Source organism: Anoplolepis gracilipes, chromosome 13 (assembly GCF_047496725.1).
Source record: "Anoplolepis gracilipes chromosome 13, ASM4749672v1, whole genome shotgun sequence".
NCBI lineage: Eukaryota > Metazoa > Arthropoda > Insecta > Hymenoptera > Formicidae > Anoplolepis > Anoplolepis gracilipes.
This window is the reverse complement of record NC_132982.1, coordinates 4,332,140-4,349,969: the sequence shown is the minus strand read 5'-3', so window position 1 is coordinate 4,349,969 and position 17,830 is coordinate 4,332,140. Positions and strand designations below refer to the sequence as shown.

Below are 17,830 nucleotides of genomic sequence, written 5' to 3'. Positions count from 1 at the left end.
ACATTATACACATCTTATTTTATATAAGAAAATTGAAAGAGATATACAGATATAAACATATCTTAAATTTTTTTCTTTTTTCTAATTGTCATCATTAGGAGCTTTCAGGATGTTTCATTGAAATCCTTTCTATTTTTAGCAAAATAATTCAAGTTATGTAAAATAAACAATAATAGGACAATGTTTCATTTTTAATAACAATTATGAAATGATTCTAATTAACAGAGAAAAAAAGATCTTTTTTTTTTTTCAATAAGAATCTTTAATATTGTTATAAAAATGTATAACAGAAATAGCGTGCATAAATGTGAATAATCGTTTTAATTAAATATTTAAAAATGCGCGGTTCCAAAGATGGAAAGACCATCGAGAATGTAACAAGAAGAAAGATTAGAAAGTTCCACGCTGTTAGCAATCTTGTCATTTCATGGCAAATAACCATAAATCAATCATGGTCTCGAGCGTAACTTGAGAGGCTGTGGGCTGTATTTGAAAATGTCGTCTAACAATTATAAATCTTCCATTGGCCTTTGGGGCAGCGAAACATATTTCGAGGTATAAAATACATCGACGTAACAAATATATATATATATATATATATATATATATATATATATATATATATTTGTATTTGGCTAACGAGTTAGATAAATCATTCGCACGTTTTCTCACGAAACCGTATGTTAATTGCCCTTCTAATTCCTGGACCAGCGGATTCATTCCCGCGGACTCGCGGACCATCAACCATCATTCGCGCGCTTATTCGTGGCGGATGTGCAACGACGGTGGTGCAGCTAGTTAAGATGGCGTTCACCGAGCGGAGTACGCTGTCTGGCAGGAACGCGTGAGGGTAAGAGAGAGAGAGAGAGAGGAAAAAAATGCCACGGGGTGCCGTCGACGTTTCACGCGGGCTGCTCGCGTGAGGATCAAGCCCTCGGGAGTGGTGTGCGTGATACTCGCTGATACTCGGCATTAACCTAAGTGTGATTGCGCGCGAGGACTGCGGCACCTCACACGGCGTGGTGAGGTGTGATACGACACTACACTACACTATACTACACTACACGACACGACACGACACGACGCGGGGTCCTCACCACCTCCTTCCTCTGCCTGCGAGGCTGGGATGGAAGAGCGACCCGGTTGTACGACCGAGCTCGTGACAAGCGAGGAAACGACGGCGCCGTGACATCGGCTCTGGCTACCGGGGAACACTCGGCGAGTGAGGATCAGACGCGAGCTAGACCGGCCATGGCGTCTGTCGCGCGCGCGTGATTGCTGATCAAGCGGTTGATTGAAGAAGAAATTAAAGCGAGAAAGAGGGTGAGAGGAACGTCGGGACTGCGTCTACGACGAGACCGTGATAGAGAATCGACGGTGGGTGACGCATCGGAGAGACTCGTCGCCTGTGAATACGTAAACAAACATTTTGGCCTATTTTCTTATCTCTCGTTTGTTGCTTTCTTGATTACGTTTGACAGTTTACTCACCGTAGTCACCGTGGCTTATCCTGGACCTGTGCATTATGCGTCTCCGATATTAACGGATATAAACATTCCGTGAGGGAATGGAATGCTTCAATTATATGGTTCACGTGTATGATGTCGCGTTCCTGGATTGACAATGAGTCAGTTGTTCGACGAACTGTGTGGTCAATCAGTTTTTGATAGGAAACTGTGAGAGGATACTCAGTTGAGTGATAAAGTTGTAAGTGCTTATATTATATGCTGTATATTATTCTTGAAACAGGTTTGATTCTGAAAAGATTCTATGAAGTTTACGTTTGGTAAATCTCCCAGTGTTGTCTCTTGGTAGTCCATAGATACCTATATTGCTAATGACATTAAGAATTTTTTCTCATATATAAGTGAATAATATGTTATAAGTTGGCCAAGTATTACACTGAAATGCTCTGATAGATTAGAAATTTTTCTGTGAGATAATTTTAATATCTAACACTGACTAAGCATATTTTAATGGAAATGCTAAAAAAGATACATTTGTGTGAGTGCCGCTGTACACTTTTTAGCTCAGTAATATTTTATTTTACATTATTTTATATTATGAGCTGAGATAGTCTAGAATATTTTTTTAGTTTGTATATACATTTAATTTTGTTTATAAATATAAACAGATTTTTATTGAGAAAAGCGTTATCAAATATATTTAGTCTAGCATTTAATCTACTAAAACCAATTATTCGATAAAATTAAGTTTATTACATGTTTTCATATAAGTTTATTATTATGCATTTTTCAATTATATTATTGAATTATTTACAGATATTAATTCTAATTGTCTATAAATTTTATATTAGAGCTTATATGTAAGATTGTTACATAAAGCTTAGAATACTTAAGAGAATTAGAGAATACACCTTATTTATTTTAAAAACTTTGATCTCATGTAACAATTTTATCTGAATGAATATTTATAAAGAGAGCATTCTTTTTGTTTCATATCACTTTCTATAATATTTGAAATAGTAAAGTCTTTGTGACTAAGAGATTTGATATCTTGTCTCATTGTTAATAGAAATGACTGTTTCTTACTAATACGTCTGATATAAAATAACGGATATTAAAATGATTATATTATTATTACAGGAAAGAGGAAATGTATTAGATGACATGTAATGTTAAAATATTAAGCTTAATAGATGTTAGTGTCATGTTTAAACGTGTGTGAAACATTCCATAATATGATATATATCAATAAGATATACATTGTGACTTAATGGACAGTGCACACCATGTCTAATAGTCTAGACAGCTTTCTAACACGCATCGGGGACGTCACAATCGAACGTGTGACTCCTCGCGGAGGCTCTAAGCCCAGTGAAACGAGTATGATGACAAATGAGACTGCAACCAGTGCAAATATGAATGCGGAGCCGCAGGCAACTAATGACGAAAGTTCGGATGAGTCGAGCGGCGAAACAACAGACGGAGAGCAAGAGAAAAAACTCGAGGCTTTACAATCCGAGGAAATAGAAGAGATACGCTCTGAGGGTTCGGGAGACGATATGGATCTGGACGAAACGATCGACTCACAGATCGGTGTGAGAATAGAGTCAGACAGGCAGCAACATCATCCGTCTCAAGAAGAGGATGACGAGGAACAAGTTAACATTTTGGATACTTTGCCCTTGGAAGGTTAGTCAAGAATGTTGATATTAGCGTATACTTTGTAGTATATACAATTTAAATACATTTAATCTAAAATATTGTTATGATAAAATTTGCTTTATTATTATTATCTACTAAATTATCTTTTATGACAAGTATTTTACTCTATATTTAGTGATTCTAATTAAAATATAATTGTTAATAATTAGTATTGGACTTAATTACTAGAATAAAATAGAATAAAATTTAATTTTAACTTATAAATTTATCTAATTTTATATAATTTTGCCTTATAATTAAGTATCAATTTAGTTAAGTATTAATAGTTTAGTGTGGATAAAAATTGAGTTTCAAAAATGTCTTCTGTATTAATTTTATAAATTATAAAATAGAAATAATTATTTTTTTCTTTCATAATCTTTTTAATATTATAGCTTTTAATGTTTTAGTTTTGTGTGTTTTTTGTATATTATAACAACATGATAGCACAAACAATTTAGTTAATGTATACAATAAATGTTGAAATTATATCTTTCATTTCAGATTATATTACTGTATTCTAATGATTTAATTTTTGTATTATCAAAAGGAGCGCCCATAGAAGGTCAGGAAGTGTCTGAGGCTGATCTATTAGGAAAACCGATATCGAAAGATTCAGAGGATGAGGAGAGTATGGATAACGAAAAGACAGATGGGCAGTCTACAGGGGAGGAAGGTGCTGATAGTAACAAGAGACACAACGATTCCGATCATTCAGATAGCGCGAAGAAAAAAGCAAAGAAGGAAGATAGTAATACGGAAGGTAGCACGTCGGAATGCGAGTTGAAGTCGGAAAAGAAATTGGCCAACATGCGAAGGAATATCCGGGAAGTGATGGATGAGGCGCAACTTGACGAGGCTACGCTCTCCGCTCAGAGACAGGAGATGGAACGTCTCAGGCGAGTGCAGGAACAACAGAGAATCATCCGCGAGGTGCAGCGTCAGATAGCGATCAATCGGGCGCAGAACAACAAGGCGCAGACACGCGTTATCAGCCTTTTACAGGCAAAGCAAAATCAAGCTAGCACTATGATCTCGCAGTCGTCTTCTCCGTCGTCGTCATCATCAACTACGCCATCTACCCAGGTTCGTTTACCGAATACCGTACTTTTGAAAGTGAACTCTGGCTCTGGTACGGGCGTTCAGACTACTCAGACAGCCGGGATGCAAGCGGGACAGATTCAGAGGAGATCGGTGGACAGTGGTATGCGTTGGCAGAAAGGCAGGGGCGGTTACCAAGGAGCACAGACATCCATTTCACGAGTACCGAATCGCTCCGGTGCGCCCAATATGTTGCAGCAAAGGATTCGCATGATGACACCATCCGTGAGTATATCACCAGTAGTTCCTAAAAAGGAACCGATGGACCGTGCGGAATATTATTCTGATTCTGAAATGTCTGATTTGGAAGCTGAGGAGATGATACGTGAAAAGCAAATACACTCAATGCGGAAGACGCCTGGCGTGCCCAAATATCAGAGGCCGCCCAAGGGGAAAGATGTAGTGACGATATCCAGTTCGAGTGATAGTTCAGACGACGATTGTATAGTTTTAAGCGATCCCAGTGGTGAAGAAGAAACTGACAACGAGGACGATCCATCTAATTCCGGCATGCACACCAACGATCGGTACAATGTTCCGGACGAGCACGGGCGGGTATTAATAAACGTTGGACATCCTGAGACCGAACCGGACGTGTTTCTGGCACCGCAAGTAGCCCGCATCATCAAGCCGCACCAGATCGGCGGTATACGATTTCTTTTTGACAACATCATAGAGACTATTGAAAGGTACAAGACCAGTAGCGGTTTCGGCTGTATCCTCGCTCATAGTATGGGCTTGGGCAAGACCCTCCAAATCGCTAGTTTTTGTGACATTTTTTTTCGATGCACCACTGCCAAGACTGTTCTCTGCATTATGCCCATAAATACGCTCCAAAATTGGTTAGCAGAGTTTAACATGTGGCTGCCGTATGAAGACCCTGCTGTTACTGCCGAGAAGCAATCTAAGGCTACGAATGTCAAGATGGAACCCGGAATGGATATGAAGCACGAGATGAAAGAAGAAAGTTGCGGTAATCAAAGTGATATGTCCAACATGTCGCGGCCTATCAGCACGGAATCTGCGCATCGTTTCGATCAAGACACTGCTACCGCATCACAACAACCGATGAATGTCATGCCGGAAAATCCTTACGCGAATCCTCATCATGGTTATGAACCGCGTAACATAATGTCGGGGGTTTATATGCAGCAGGATCCTACTATGATGAATAAGAACATGACTGAGCCGCGTGTGTCGCATATGCCGCCAAACTACCATCAGGGCGAGATACCACAAAATCCATTGTATAACCCGAATCCGAATCCGCTTCCTAATTTCTCTGATCCAATAAAATCCGATCCAGTGAATTGCCACAACATGCCACCCGGACATAATATGACGGGACCAAAACCATTCGGCATTGAACATCAAGCTATTGGCGGCGTTATATATCCCGGTATGGAGAATCGATCTCAGGGTAATTCTATGTATCCTGAAATGGAGACTCGAAACGTTGCGACGATGTATCCGGGCATAGGTGATCATCATTCTGCGCCGATATACCCAAACTACAACAATGCTCCTGACACCTTTGCGAGTTACGGCAATCAGACTAATCAACATGACCTGGAACAGGAACCAAAGAGGGAGACCATGCTTTCAGGAATGCTGTCTCAGAACGTGAAAGTGAACGTGAAGAAGGAACCAGAAGAGACAATTAAGAAAGAAGAGAGTACGAAAGGTACGACAACGAAGGAAGAGTTGGCGGAGGAAAAGAAAGAGACAATTGAGAAGGTGAAAACGCCATACAGCGTGAATACACCCATTGGCATGGAAGTACGCCCGAGACATTTTCGCTTGCATATTCTGAATGATTCGCATAAAACCATGACAGCAAGAGCTAAAGTGATCCAAGAATGGCAATCGACCGGTGGCGTTCTGTTGATAGGCTATGAATTGTACAGACAATTGTCTTTGAAGAAACCGAATAAGGCGAAACGAAAACGCGGTCAACCTTTCAAGGATACCGTGGATGTAGAAGAGGAGGATAAAAACAAAGGTCTGCTGGATGAAATGCACACGGCTCTTGTGAACCCTGGACCAGATTTGGTAATCTGTGATGAAGGTCATCGCATTAAGAACTCGCACGCTAGCATCAGTTTGGCATTGAAGCAGATGCGTACGAAACGCAGGATTGTTCTAACCGGTTATCCGTTACAGAATAATCTCCTGGAATATTGGTGTATGGTGGATTTCGTAAGACCGAATTATCTAGGCACCAAGAGCGAATTTTGTAATATGTTCGAGAGACCGATACAGAATGGCCAATGTATCGATTCCACGCCGCAAGATATACGCTTGATGCGGTATCGCGCACACGTTTTGCATGCTTTATTGGAGGGTTTCGTGCAGAGGAGATCTCACTCGGTGTTGCAGATGTCATTACCGCGTAAAGAAGAATACATTCTTCTTATCAGGATGACACCTTATCAGCGTAAATTATATGATACATTCATGAATCAGGTAGTAAAAACGCGTGCCGTGCCGAATCCGTTGAAAGCTTTTGCTGTGTGTTGCAAGATCTGGAATCATCCAGATATTCTGTACTATTTTCTTCGCAAACGTCAGGCGAATGAAGAAGATGATTTGGACCTGGAGGAGACGATTAATGAGAAATCTACGACGGGTGGCAAAAAATCTAAAGCTCGTCAATCAAAGGGTGAGCCGAAAAAATCTAAGAAAGGCACGACGATAAAGAACAAGCCCGCAGCTAGCGTACAACCGAACGCTTCTTCGTCATCCAGCAATGATAACGCAGAAGCTGAGAATGCACATAATACTCCGAAACAAAGTAATTATACTAATTATCCAATGCCAGTTTCTAACTCGGGATACTCCAACTCTCTGCAGCAAGGATCTTATCCTCCTCACAATTATCAGAACTACCGTCCGAACGATCAAAGTACATACTATAGAAATGATAATAATAATCACAGCGAATATAATCACGGAGAGTTTTATAATAATCAAGGACAACAGAGATATGGTAATAATCAACCATTTCAATCGTACACTCAAACATCGGGTTACAATACGTCACAAGGATACGCCAATCAGTCGCAAAATTACATGCAGTCGAACGAGCAGTCAACGAATCATCCTCAAAGATACGGCGGTGCAACGGCTGGATCTGATTTCAGAGCGGATCAAAATCAAGGAAACAATTACGAAACACCGGGAATGTTTTCGCGGCAAAATTATCCCTATCAGGATCAGCAGCGTAATTATACGCCGAATTTAAATCAAGGGCCTAGCAACTATTCCCAGGTTCCCAATCAGCCCCCTTTTCAGACTCAGATGCCGAGTCAATCTGCTAATATGCCGATGACAGATTACTCGTCATACGCCACGAATCAGAATCAAAATTACACGCCGACACCAGCTCAGACGAATCCGATATATCCGCGAAATGATGCGCAACCATTGCAGAACTCGACAATGAGCTATTCTGTATCACAAGGTCAGCCTCCGACTCAGAATCAAACTCAGACCACCGGCTATCTGCTGCCACCACAGCAGAGTCAGAATTCACCTGGTCAAAATCGAGGCTTTTCGCCGAATCAGCAGAATCAACAGAATATGAACTTGCAGACTCAATCTCATTCATACACCGGCCAACAACCTCAAGCCTCTATGCCTCTTCAAGGTCAGTCGCATGCCTATCCTACGCAGGTGAATCCAACTCCGCCACAAACTCCGCAACATGCATTCAATCAGGCATCAGCTAATTCGATGCCACAGGCTTCGCCTCACGGTTATATACAGCCGAATCAACCGAATCAGGGACCTGTGCCTCAAGGTCCAATGCGCGGCTATACTCCAGCACCACCGGGTCAAATAAATGTGGCGCAAAACCAATCCAATTATCCGGCCAATCAGCCCGCACAAAACATCAACGCGCAGAATCAGGCGCATAGATATCCTCCGGATCAGCAAGGTTCGGCATCGAATCCGCAGAACGCAGTCCACACAGGATACGGGCATCATATGGTGCCTCAAGGCGCAGCGTCCAATCAGTCGACGCCGTATCCCCAACAAAATCAGCAGAGTCAACAGAGTCCGGCGCCGTCGTCTAATCAGACTCATCCTGGTTATTCGTCGAATCATCCTGGCACGATGCCGCAGACTCCCGTTCCTCATCGATATGGCACCGCGCAACAGACGCAAGTCGCTCAGAATCAGACTATGACTCAATATCCATCGAATCAACAACAACAATCCAATCCGTCATTAGGTCCGAACGATCAACTGTACTCCAGGCCCGACGTGGCTGTGGTGTCGCAGCAAACACAAGGTTACGCTCCAACCGCGAGCGAATTTTCAAATGATCGCTCGGGTGGAGGTACTGCTAGCAATTCCGGCAACAATTACACCGCCAATCAACCGCAAACGCAGAACCCTGTTATGCCAAGTTATTCCTCGGATGGCTCGAATCCGGCAACGTCAGTTGGACAGATGAAAAACACAGACGATCCTTATTGGCAACAACGTAATTATTCGCAAACGTTCCGACCAGAGCAACAGTGCAACGATTCATATTACAGAGATCAGATGAATCCGAACGTAAATCGTTATCAGAACAATTACTTTCCCTCGCAAAATTATCCAAATCAATCGTACGATTACGCTAATCACAGTTCGGACATGAACTCGCGACCCGATGAGTCCGCGAAAACTTCTCAGCAGTCTAATACTCATCCTCCACCATGTGATAAAAGTAATAAAGATATGACATCCAGTATCGGCGTGCAAAGTCAACCGATGCATCCGAGTAATTTCACCAGCGCGCTAAATTATACCGCGGACTCGAATCGCCAGAGTTCGGCTGTTCCTGCACCTAGACAGCCGGGACAAGGGATTAATTCAGCGAACAGTCCTCGATTGAACCAGAGCGAATTATTAAAGGAGGATGAGAGAGAGAAAGAAGATCAATTGGAAAAGGATAAGGAAGACAAATCTGAGGATGAAATTCTCACAAAAGACGAGGAAAAAGATTGCAAGAGTTCTCCTATTGGAAAGGAAGATCCTGGAATTCCATATGATTGGGTATGTTACATTGCTAACATATATTTCACTTATTTTAATACATTACAAATTAAAAAAAATTTTATAAAATACAATAATAAAAATATATATAATTTTATATTTTATATACAGAATGTCCGGTAACTAACGAGCCAAACATTCTTAATTAATATTTCAATAATTATTGAGAAAACCGCAAAATGTAAAGGATTTTTCTGTTCAGTCTATCGCGTTCTATCTGTTCACGAGCATTGGCTCGTTAGTTACCAGACACCCTGTATATGTATATAATTTTATTTGATATTATTTCATATCTCTCACAATTAATAATGATATTATAACATCTAATTTGTTACAGGCGACAGAGTTGATGAAGACTTACGTACCTGGATTGATAGATGCATCTGGGAAAATGGTTATCTTTTTTTGCATTCTTGAGGAAGCTATCAAATTAGGAGATCGTGTGCTCGCATTCTCGCAGTCATTGTTTACATTGAATCTCATAGAAGACTTTTTAGCACGAAATAGTTTAAAATATCCAGATGGACAGACTGACGCTTGGATCAAGAACGTGAATTATTATAGATTAGATGGAAGCACCAGCGCTTTAGAACGCGAGAAACTGATCAACGAATTCAACAATAATCCAAAGATTCATCTATTTTTAGTTTCGACACGAGCAGGTTCACTGGGTATTAATCTTGTTGGTGCAAATCGTGCGATCGTATTCGATGCTTCCTGGAACCCGTGCCACGATACACAAGCTGTATGTAGAGTCTACAGATACGGCCAGCAGAAGCCATGTTTCGTTTATCGATTAGTTACCGATAATTGTCTGGAAAGGAAGATCTACGACCGACAGATTAGTAAACAAGGAATGGCAGATCGGGTAGTCGATCAGTGCAATCCCGACGCGCATCTCTCGCTGAAAGAAGCGACGACATTGTCATGGGATTGGGAGGAAGACAGCCAAGTACAAGATTTCTCGCAGACTAAAGACAGCTATACGGACGAAGTTATGCATTGCGTATTAGAACGCCATTCCTCATTGCTAACCAAGCAACCATTTCATCACGAGAGTTTGCTTGTCGATCGGAAAGATAAAAAGCTGAGTCAGGCTGAGAAGCGATTGGCCCGTCGTGGTTACGAGCTTGAGAAGATGGCAGCTAATTGTTCGAGACCAAGTTATAACTACGTTCCAGGAAATACGGCTACGCGAGGTATAATTTATATCTAAAACACACACATATGCAGAGATTTTATTATAAATTAAAAGCTATTTGTATATATGTGATTATTTATTCCAGCAGGTGGATTACAAATTAGGGCGATTCGTAGTGGCGATGGAGGAGGCACCACACCAAAACCAGTTGCTTCTGTCAGACCAATGCAACAGCGAGGCGCTGAAGGATTAGGACCGCGAAATGTAACTGGTAGCAGATGGATTCCAGCAGAGGTGTGGCAAAGGCAAGGAATGAGCGCGCAAGAAATGACACTTCCTTTGGATGTGGTTATCCCGACCAATTCTCCAGACAAAGGAAGTATCGTTTTGAAAGCGGGCCAACGGGTAATGGTGCTGAAGAGTCCGAAAGGCATTTACATGCAGCTCGAATCCGGCAAAATTATAGCGATTCGCACCGCGCTTAAATTGAATCAGCAAAAGCGGGAGGAAGAACCGAAAAAAGGTGAGTTAATGTATTATCGATTATTATTTCTAGTTATTGTATTATATTTAAAAACATTGCATCATTCGAAAATTCATATTTTATATTTTATATTTTACAGGTGTTTCTTCGATGATACAGAGGAATTCTAAACCTGAAGTTGGCTTTCCCTTACGAAATAACTCTGCCATTTCCATAATACCTAAATCATCTTCAAGTAACCAGACTGGTAGTCGACTTCCGAATAAACCATCACCGGGTCCGGGTTATAAGCCATTCGGCGATAAAGAGATTTCGAAGAGACCGAAACCGGTTGCTACAGCGGCTGCTAAACCTTATCTGAGTCAAGTAAACTTGACTAACCAGGTTTCTTTGTCGAGGTTACCTAAAGTGAAACAAGAGCCGGTGGATCATTCCACGCTTGGAGACAATTCCAATTCATCCGACGGTCAACTGAGAACCGAGCAACGAGTCGAAGAAGTTAGATTGGAGGATGTAGTGGCCGAAGTGAGTTCGAACACCGAGTATAGTCCGTCTAATCATACTCGTACCACCAATTCGGATACAGACACATCTTTGCCGAAATCTTCCGAAGAAGGCACTCAGGTTTATACACCCGATACCGTCTCCTTAGCACAAAGCGTACAAACACAGCACGATCAATCTGAATCGGAACTGCCGTCGGCCGTCGACAAACAATGTTCACCACCGGAGAAGGAGCTTTCTAAGCCAGACACATTAACAAACTATGGTCGATCTTTTCACAGTCAGACAGAAAAGCGAGATCCTTCTAGTGACGATATCATCATCGAAGAATCACCGCAGGTGACGCCACAGATCGCGACACAAACGCACGCGACTACTCCTGGATCGATGCCACCATCTCTGTTGACACCATCGCCAGTACCATCGGCCGTGCCGGTACCATCAACCATGCTGCCGAATATCCCGGTAACATCAACCATGTCGATACCATCAAGTATGCCCTCAAATATACCATCGAGTATGCCATCGAATGTGCCATCGAACGTGCCATCGAACGTGCCATCGAGCATATCATCAAGCATGCCGTCAACCATGCCGATCCCATCGAGCATGTCGTCCACTATGCCGATATCATCGAGCATACCGTCGACTATGCCGATACCATCGAGCATGCCGTCAACTATGCCGATACCATCGAGCATGCCGATGCCGTCGATGCCGTCGATGCCGGTACTATCTGTACCTGTAAGGGGTCCGGAAACGCATAAAAGTAGTACTGATTTATCCGCCGTCGCATCGTCGACTGTTTCAGTGTGCACCAGCACTAATATTACCTCTCCGAAAAGCGCCGAGCCGACTCCAAGTATGCGAGATAATGTGATTCAGGGAGATCCAACGACGCCGAATGTACCTCAAGGATACCCTTACGCCCAGTATCCGAGATATTACGACTACAGCGATCCACGATCCCGCTCGCTAACCAATCCTTATGGCACTTACTTCCCCAGTGTTCCACCACACACCGCGAATCCCAGCAGCAGACTGCCAATAGACACGACGAAGCCTCAGCCGGATCTAGGAAAGCCTACGGACGAGAGGAACGTGATGAACGTGCCTACCGCTTACTCTTCTCAAGTACCGAGCATTACTGCCAAAACGCTAACGAGCAACTCCACGACGGAGTCTAAGGGTACAGACACCGCAGCAGCCGTGACCACCACGGTGGCCTCCTCGAGTAGAGACGAGACTGCGCATATTCCTACCGCGTTTAGTCATCCCACTAGCACGCGGTACCCGGGGCCGTATCCACCAGGGCCGTACGATCCATACTCGCAGCATTATCCACCGGCGCCTGGCTCATCCGCAGCGTATCCTCCAGGTGGTGAGAATCTTATATTATTAAGTAAAATAAGACAAAAAGTAAGATTTTTGTCATCTATCTGTCTTAAATATAATATATTTATATAAAATATAAATATATTTTAAATTAGATTTATAATAATATTTTTCTGAACTTTGTAATATTTAAAGAAATACGTCGATGTCTCTTTTTTTGTGCATTTGTTAGTAAAAGTAATAATGGAAATTAATCCGCAGGAGCACCCGGTTATCCAGCATATGGTGGACCGAGCTACAACACGGATTACGCCCGCATGTATTCGGCGTTTCATGGTCCACCACCTCCGACGGATCCCTACATGCACAGAGGATACGCCCCTCCCTCCTCGCATCCCCCTAATTACTACTCGCCGTTCCCGCATCCTCCGCCGCCCTATCCCAACTATTCTTTCTTGCCGTATCCGAATCCCAATATGTCGAGCGAGCCTCAACCACCCGCTCAGTAGGGAAGCAACGCGTCTAAAGGTTATCTTAGGTTAAGAATAATAAAGAGCAAGGAAGTTATCGCAAAACAGCGGCTCCGAAGCTTAATAGACTGAAGCTGTAAAACGCGTCGATGTAAATATTTAGTCACAAATAATGAGATATTAAGAAAAGATGTTTGAAAGAATTGTGGGGATTACTGGAGTAGTTTGCGATATTGATATACAAGATAATTGAACAGGGCGAGCGTAATCGCTCTAATTAACATTGAACCGTGCAATCTGTTAAACTGTTAAGAATATTTTAACTTGGCTGTCAATGGCCGTTTTTGCGATGCGTTCTTTGTTTACTAGTTATTTCACCGAAAAAAAAAATGTACCCGTTGAGTGGTACAAATCACTCCTTTATTTGATCCTCCGGTCTCATAAAGGCGATGTCAAGTAAGATTTTTTACGAATGCTTAGACTATGCGACTTAGATTGCAATATGTTTCAAGCTGTAACCGCGATAAATTGCGTTCCTTGCGATTTTTTCTACTTTTTGTACTTGCATAGCGTCATTTGCCGAATTAGTCTTTTGTCAATAGTCTCTTAATGGAATTGATAAGTTATTGACGGCGTATAACTTTGAGAAGATTGAAGATGTAAATTATAAAGTTTAAAAGGAGAAAAGCGCTGTGTATACTATCATTTAGCTTCACGTGTTAAATTTAGCTATTCATAGCTCATTTTTATATAACTCAAATAATAAAGAGGGGGAGATGGTCATTCTAGCAGAACAAAATTTTCATGACTGATGTCACACGTCCAATTACATAAAACTGAACCTCACAAATTAGAAATGACAACGTAATTAAGAAAAGTTATGAGATTTTGAATTTATATAACTCATTTATATGATATTAATTAATGATGATGTTTTATATTAAGAATAATATATTTAAGAATTAAAAATAGTGTTTTTTTAATTTTTTTTTTCAAGTGACTTTTAGTTTGTTGCTATCTGAGATTTTTAATCTTTAAGAGTGAGATATATAAAAATATACTTCCATGACAAATCCTTGACGATTTTGAAATTAATCGACTGATCCCCCTCAAATGGTACGACAAGAGAGACAATGGATTTGCAAGTTATATGAACACTTAAAACTATATTATAAAATGCAAATATTTGTTGAAATGTTCACATGCATAAAATGTAATTAGAATGTATTTGTCCAGTAAGAGATTTTTTCTATTGTACCATATGATGTACTTTATACGTTGTAGCGATACATTTGATTATTATCGCAATTCTTAGCGATTCAGTGATTTTATCCTAAAATTATTTGTCTAAGATATTTGATTTGTATATAACATGTATTCAGCTTCATTTAGAAAATGATTTTTATTTGAACTATAGCTATAGTTTTTAATATAAAACATTTTTTCAGATTTTTTTTTTCATAAAAGATAATCACTTTTTTATATATAAAAAAAAAAAAATACATTTTCTTAGATTTTTTTAAATGGAATTTTTTGACATCTATTTTTGATATTTTAATTTGAATAATAATTTTTCTTCATAGAGATGATTTCAGGGTAAGAACAATAAATCGCAAAGAATTAAGTTGGTTTGTATTATGCATCACTCTTTTGTAAATCTGATTTTTACAATGCGCATCATCATCTCTTTTCTCGACGAGCGCCGAAATCAATTGCTATTCTCCGTGGTATACGTCACGCTGCGTCTACATGTCATCTCGAATCTTTTTCCATTTACATACATTTACATGCGTAACATAAGTATACATACAGTATTCACCTGAAACATTTAGCAGTCAGTCTACAGCATCCCTAGCAAGTTGTATATGGATTACGTATTATACTATTAATCGTTACGGTTTCCGAAATAGATAATCTTACAGTAGAACGTAGGATTGTTGTTAACTAGAATGTCTCTTACGATTAAAAAGAAAAAAAAGGAATTCACACTATCTCGGACACGTAGGATAAACGTAGGGAGAGCCATGATTTTCAGGAGCGACTCTTCAGAGACTCGGAACTGTGATATTTTATTATAATCTCGTGTCGAATTCGCGCACTGTACGCTCTTATCCGGAATCAAAGTCGCCGACTTTGATTTTGCGAGAATTTCGCGAGCAGGTCCGGAATCTCGGCCCGTCTTCGCGACGCTCGATCGAAATTGTTGCATTTACGTTTAGTGTAAGTTAATCCGGGTGCACGAGATGGCTAATCCATTTTTCCAAGTGGGACACAGAGGCGCGCACGGGTTTATCATGGTGCTCCCTGTAATATATTATATAGACCAGTGGTATTCAACCCTTCCTCCATTGTAATCCTGAAAGCATCTCTTTCGGATCATTGTGCTCTTTGTAAATATGTTTTTCAGAATTTTGTACTTCCGAATATACATATATATACCTTCATTTGTAAGAGATTTTTGTAAAACCATTTTTTTTTTTGGATCTTTCTCTATATGATATATAATGTAATACTTTATATTTTTATTTGAAACCACTTATATATGTGCAATGTTCCTCTATGTTTGATAGGAAGCCAACTTTTCATAAGTTTATACATGTTTCTTTACATCTTCGCGCCTTTATCACAGCTCGTAAGATTTTCTCATAGAATATACGAGAATTGTTTTAACGCTCTTCCGAGAGTACTACGGGTTGAATACCTCTGATTATAGACAAATTATTCTAGCGAGATAAGCGTTCATGCTGGATATATAATTAGTATACTGTGTCTCCGTGGCGGGTCTCGGTGTCGTCTGTTTGCCGTGCAAAGAGACCTCAGCGTCCTCGGCGTTTACTTGGGACGCTTTGCGGCCACACACGTTTCGTAGGTTCTAAGTGTACAGGTGTTACGTTTAGCGCAAGTAAGCTGTGCAATCTTTCGCAAACAGCCGACAGGGAGCCTGTCGTGTAAAATGCGCGAGAACCGCCCGTTCTGAAAGCGTTGCGAAATTCAATAGCGACTTAACAAGATTCACATCCCGCATTTAGTGACCAAATGTGACTGTTGTATTGTTTTATGTAACATAAAAATGTAATGTTACATGCACTCGATGTTACCGTAAGCTGAGAATTATATGACTACATTTAGCGCTAAATGCGGTGGCCCGAATTTCGAATTTTATTTGTACACTTAAGTAATTGCATTTGATGTTATATCATCAAGTCATACAATGTGTGACTTGATATTTTTATAACATTTAAAGATAAATAATGAAAAAAAAAAAGATAAAAGCGAGTGTATGGGCTAATAAATTTGTGATCAAGAATATGCATTTTAGTGAGAGTTTCAAAATTGACTTTCATCGCTCTCAGAACAAGCGGCTCATATATTTGCATAAGAGCAATTATATTTCTTCTCTGTTATAGATTTTTTTTTGCCATTTGCATATCTGTAAATATACATCATTTACATTTCATATTTTATTTATTATTATACATTAGGCATGATCGCTTTTTTTTGATGTCAAAATATTGCTTTTATGTAAAATAAATTGTTTACACCGATGAGAAAAGAAATTGTTTCCATCATACTATTGTTATGTAGAAAGTGAGAGAAAGAGAGAAAGAGATAGAGAGAGAAGAATGAGAGCCTACATATATATATTTGTTTTTTATAACATTCATCTTTGCATCTGTGACCAAAAACAGGAATTAGCTCATATAGGTCCGTATTTTCGCCGCACATTTAACGCTAAACGTGGCCGTCTAATTTTATTAAGAAAAAGTTATTCTTGTCTGATAAATCGCGATAAAACTTAATATGACATATATAAAATTGTTCAGTAGATAATTAAAGATTTCACAATTCTTTATTCTGCTCATGAAAAGTTTCAAAAATTGTAGAAAGAAATAGGCTGTCATATAAAGAATTTTGAAATTAAAATGTAAGATTCGCAAAGATGTTTGGAATTTTCTGGATATATCAAATAAACTATTAGAAATATTGGAAAATGTTCTCTATATGTGCAAAAAAAAACAAAAAAAAAAACATTTTGCAGCTTAATAGATTACGATTACATGTATAAGATCCAATTGTAATAATGATAATGAGATCATCAAAGGCAGCTGCCTTTAGCGTACGGCTAGAATACGCGCCGCAATGTATATGTAAATGCTTCGTAAATGCGTAAGGGATGATTATGTGTCGACTTATTAAGGGATTATACAAGTAAACAGATTCATCTGATTAGTACGAGAGAGATCTGTCTTTCAGTCCGAAATTCTCTGTATCGACGTGGGTAAGATTTTTCGCGATACATATACTTTTCGTCTGTGTATGTACACACGATAGGATGATTAAATACATGTTATAAGAGCTGGGTTTATCGAAAAGTTATAATAAATTTGCCAGCGGAGAGGAATAAATAATACGCTCGTGTGGTCAATCTCTGTTTCTTTTTTTCATAAACTTTACGTTTTCTAATTATAATTTTTCATAAACCGCGCTACCGTGTATATGACATATAAGATGAAATAATTAATAGTTAATGAAATAAAATAAGTATTCAATATATATATATATATATATATTTTATATA

General features: G+C 39.8%; 1 protein-coding gene across 4 annotated transcripts; it reads left to right on the top strand.

Moving 5' to 3' along the window:
- The first annotated feature begins 447 nt into the window (after window positions 1-447).
- On the top strand, window positions 448-17,677 carry LOC140672233 (uncharacterized). Of its 4 annotated transcripts, XM_072904181.1 has the most exons (9): window positions 448-555; window positions 712-1,416; window positions 1,496-1,707; window positions 2,607-3,155; window positions 3,718-9,317; window positions 9,655-10,516; window positions 10,604-10,981; window positions 11,082-12,827; window positions 13,043-17,677. In XM_072904181.1, the coding sequence occupies exons 4-9, from the start codon at window positions 2,753-2,755 to the stop codon at window positions 13,288-13,290; spliced, it is 9,237 nt and encodes a 3,078-aa protein (XP_072760282.1). In that variant the 5' UTR covers window positions 448-555; window positions 712-1,416; window positions 1,496-1,707; window positions 2,607-2,752; the 3' UTR covers window positions 13,291-17,677. The 4 variants fall into 4 exon arrangements, with proteins under 4 accessions (XP_072760282.1, XP_072760283.1, XP_072760280.1 ...); XM_072904182.1 differs by having other exon boundaries at window positions 712-1,707; window positions 11,082-12,824; XM_072904179.1 differs by having other exon boundaries at window positions 712-1,707.
- The last annotated feature ends 153 nt before the right edge of the window (window positions 17,678-17,830 follow it).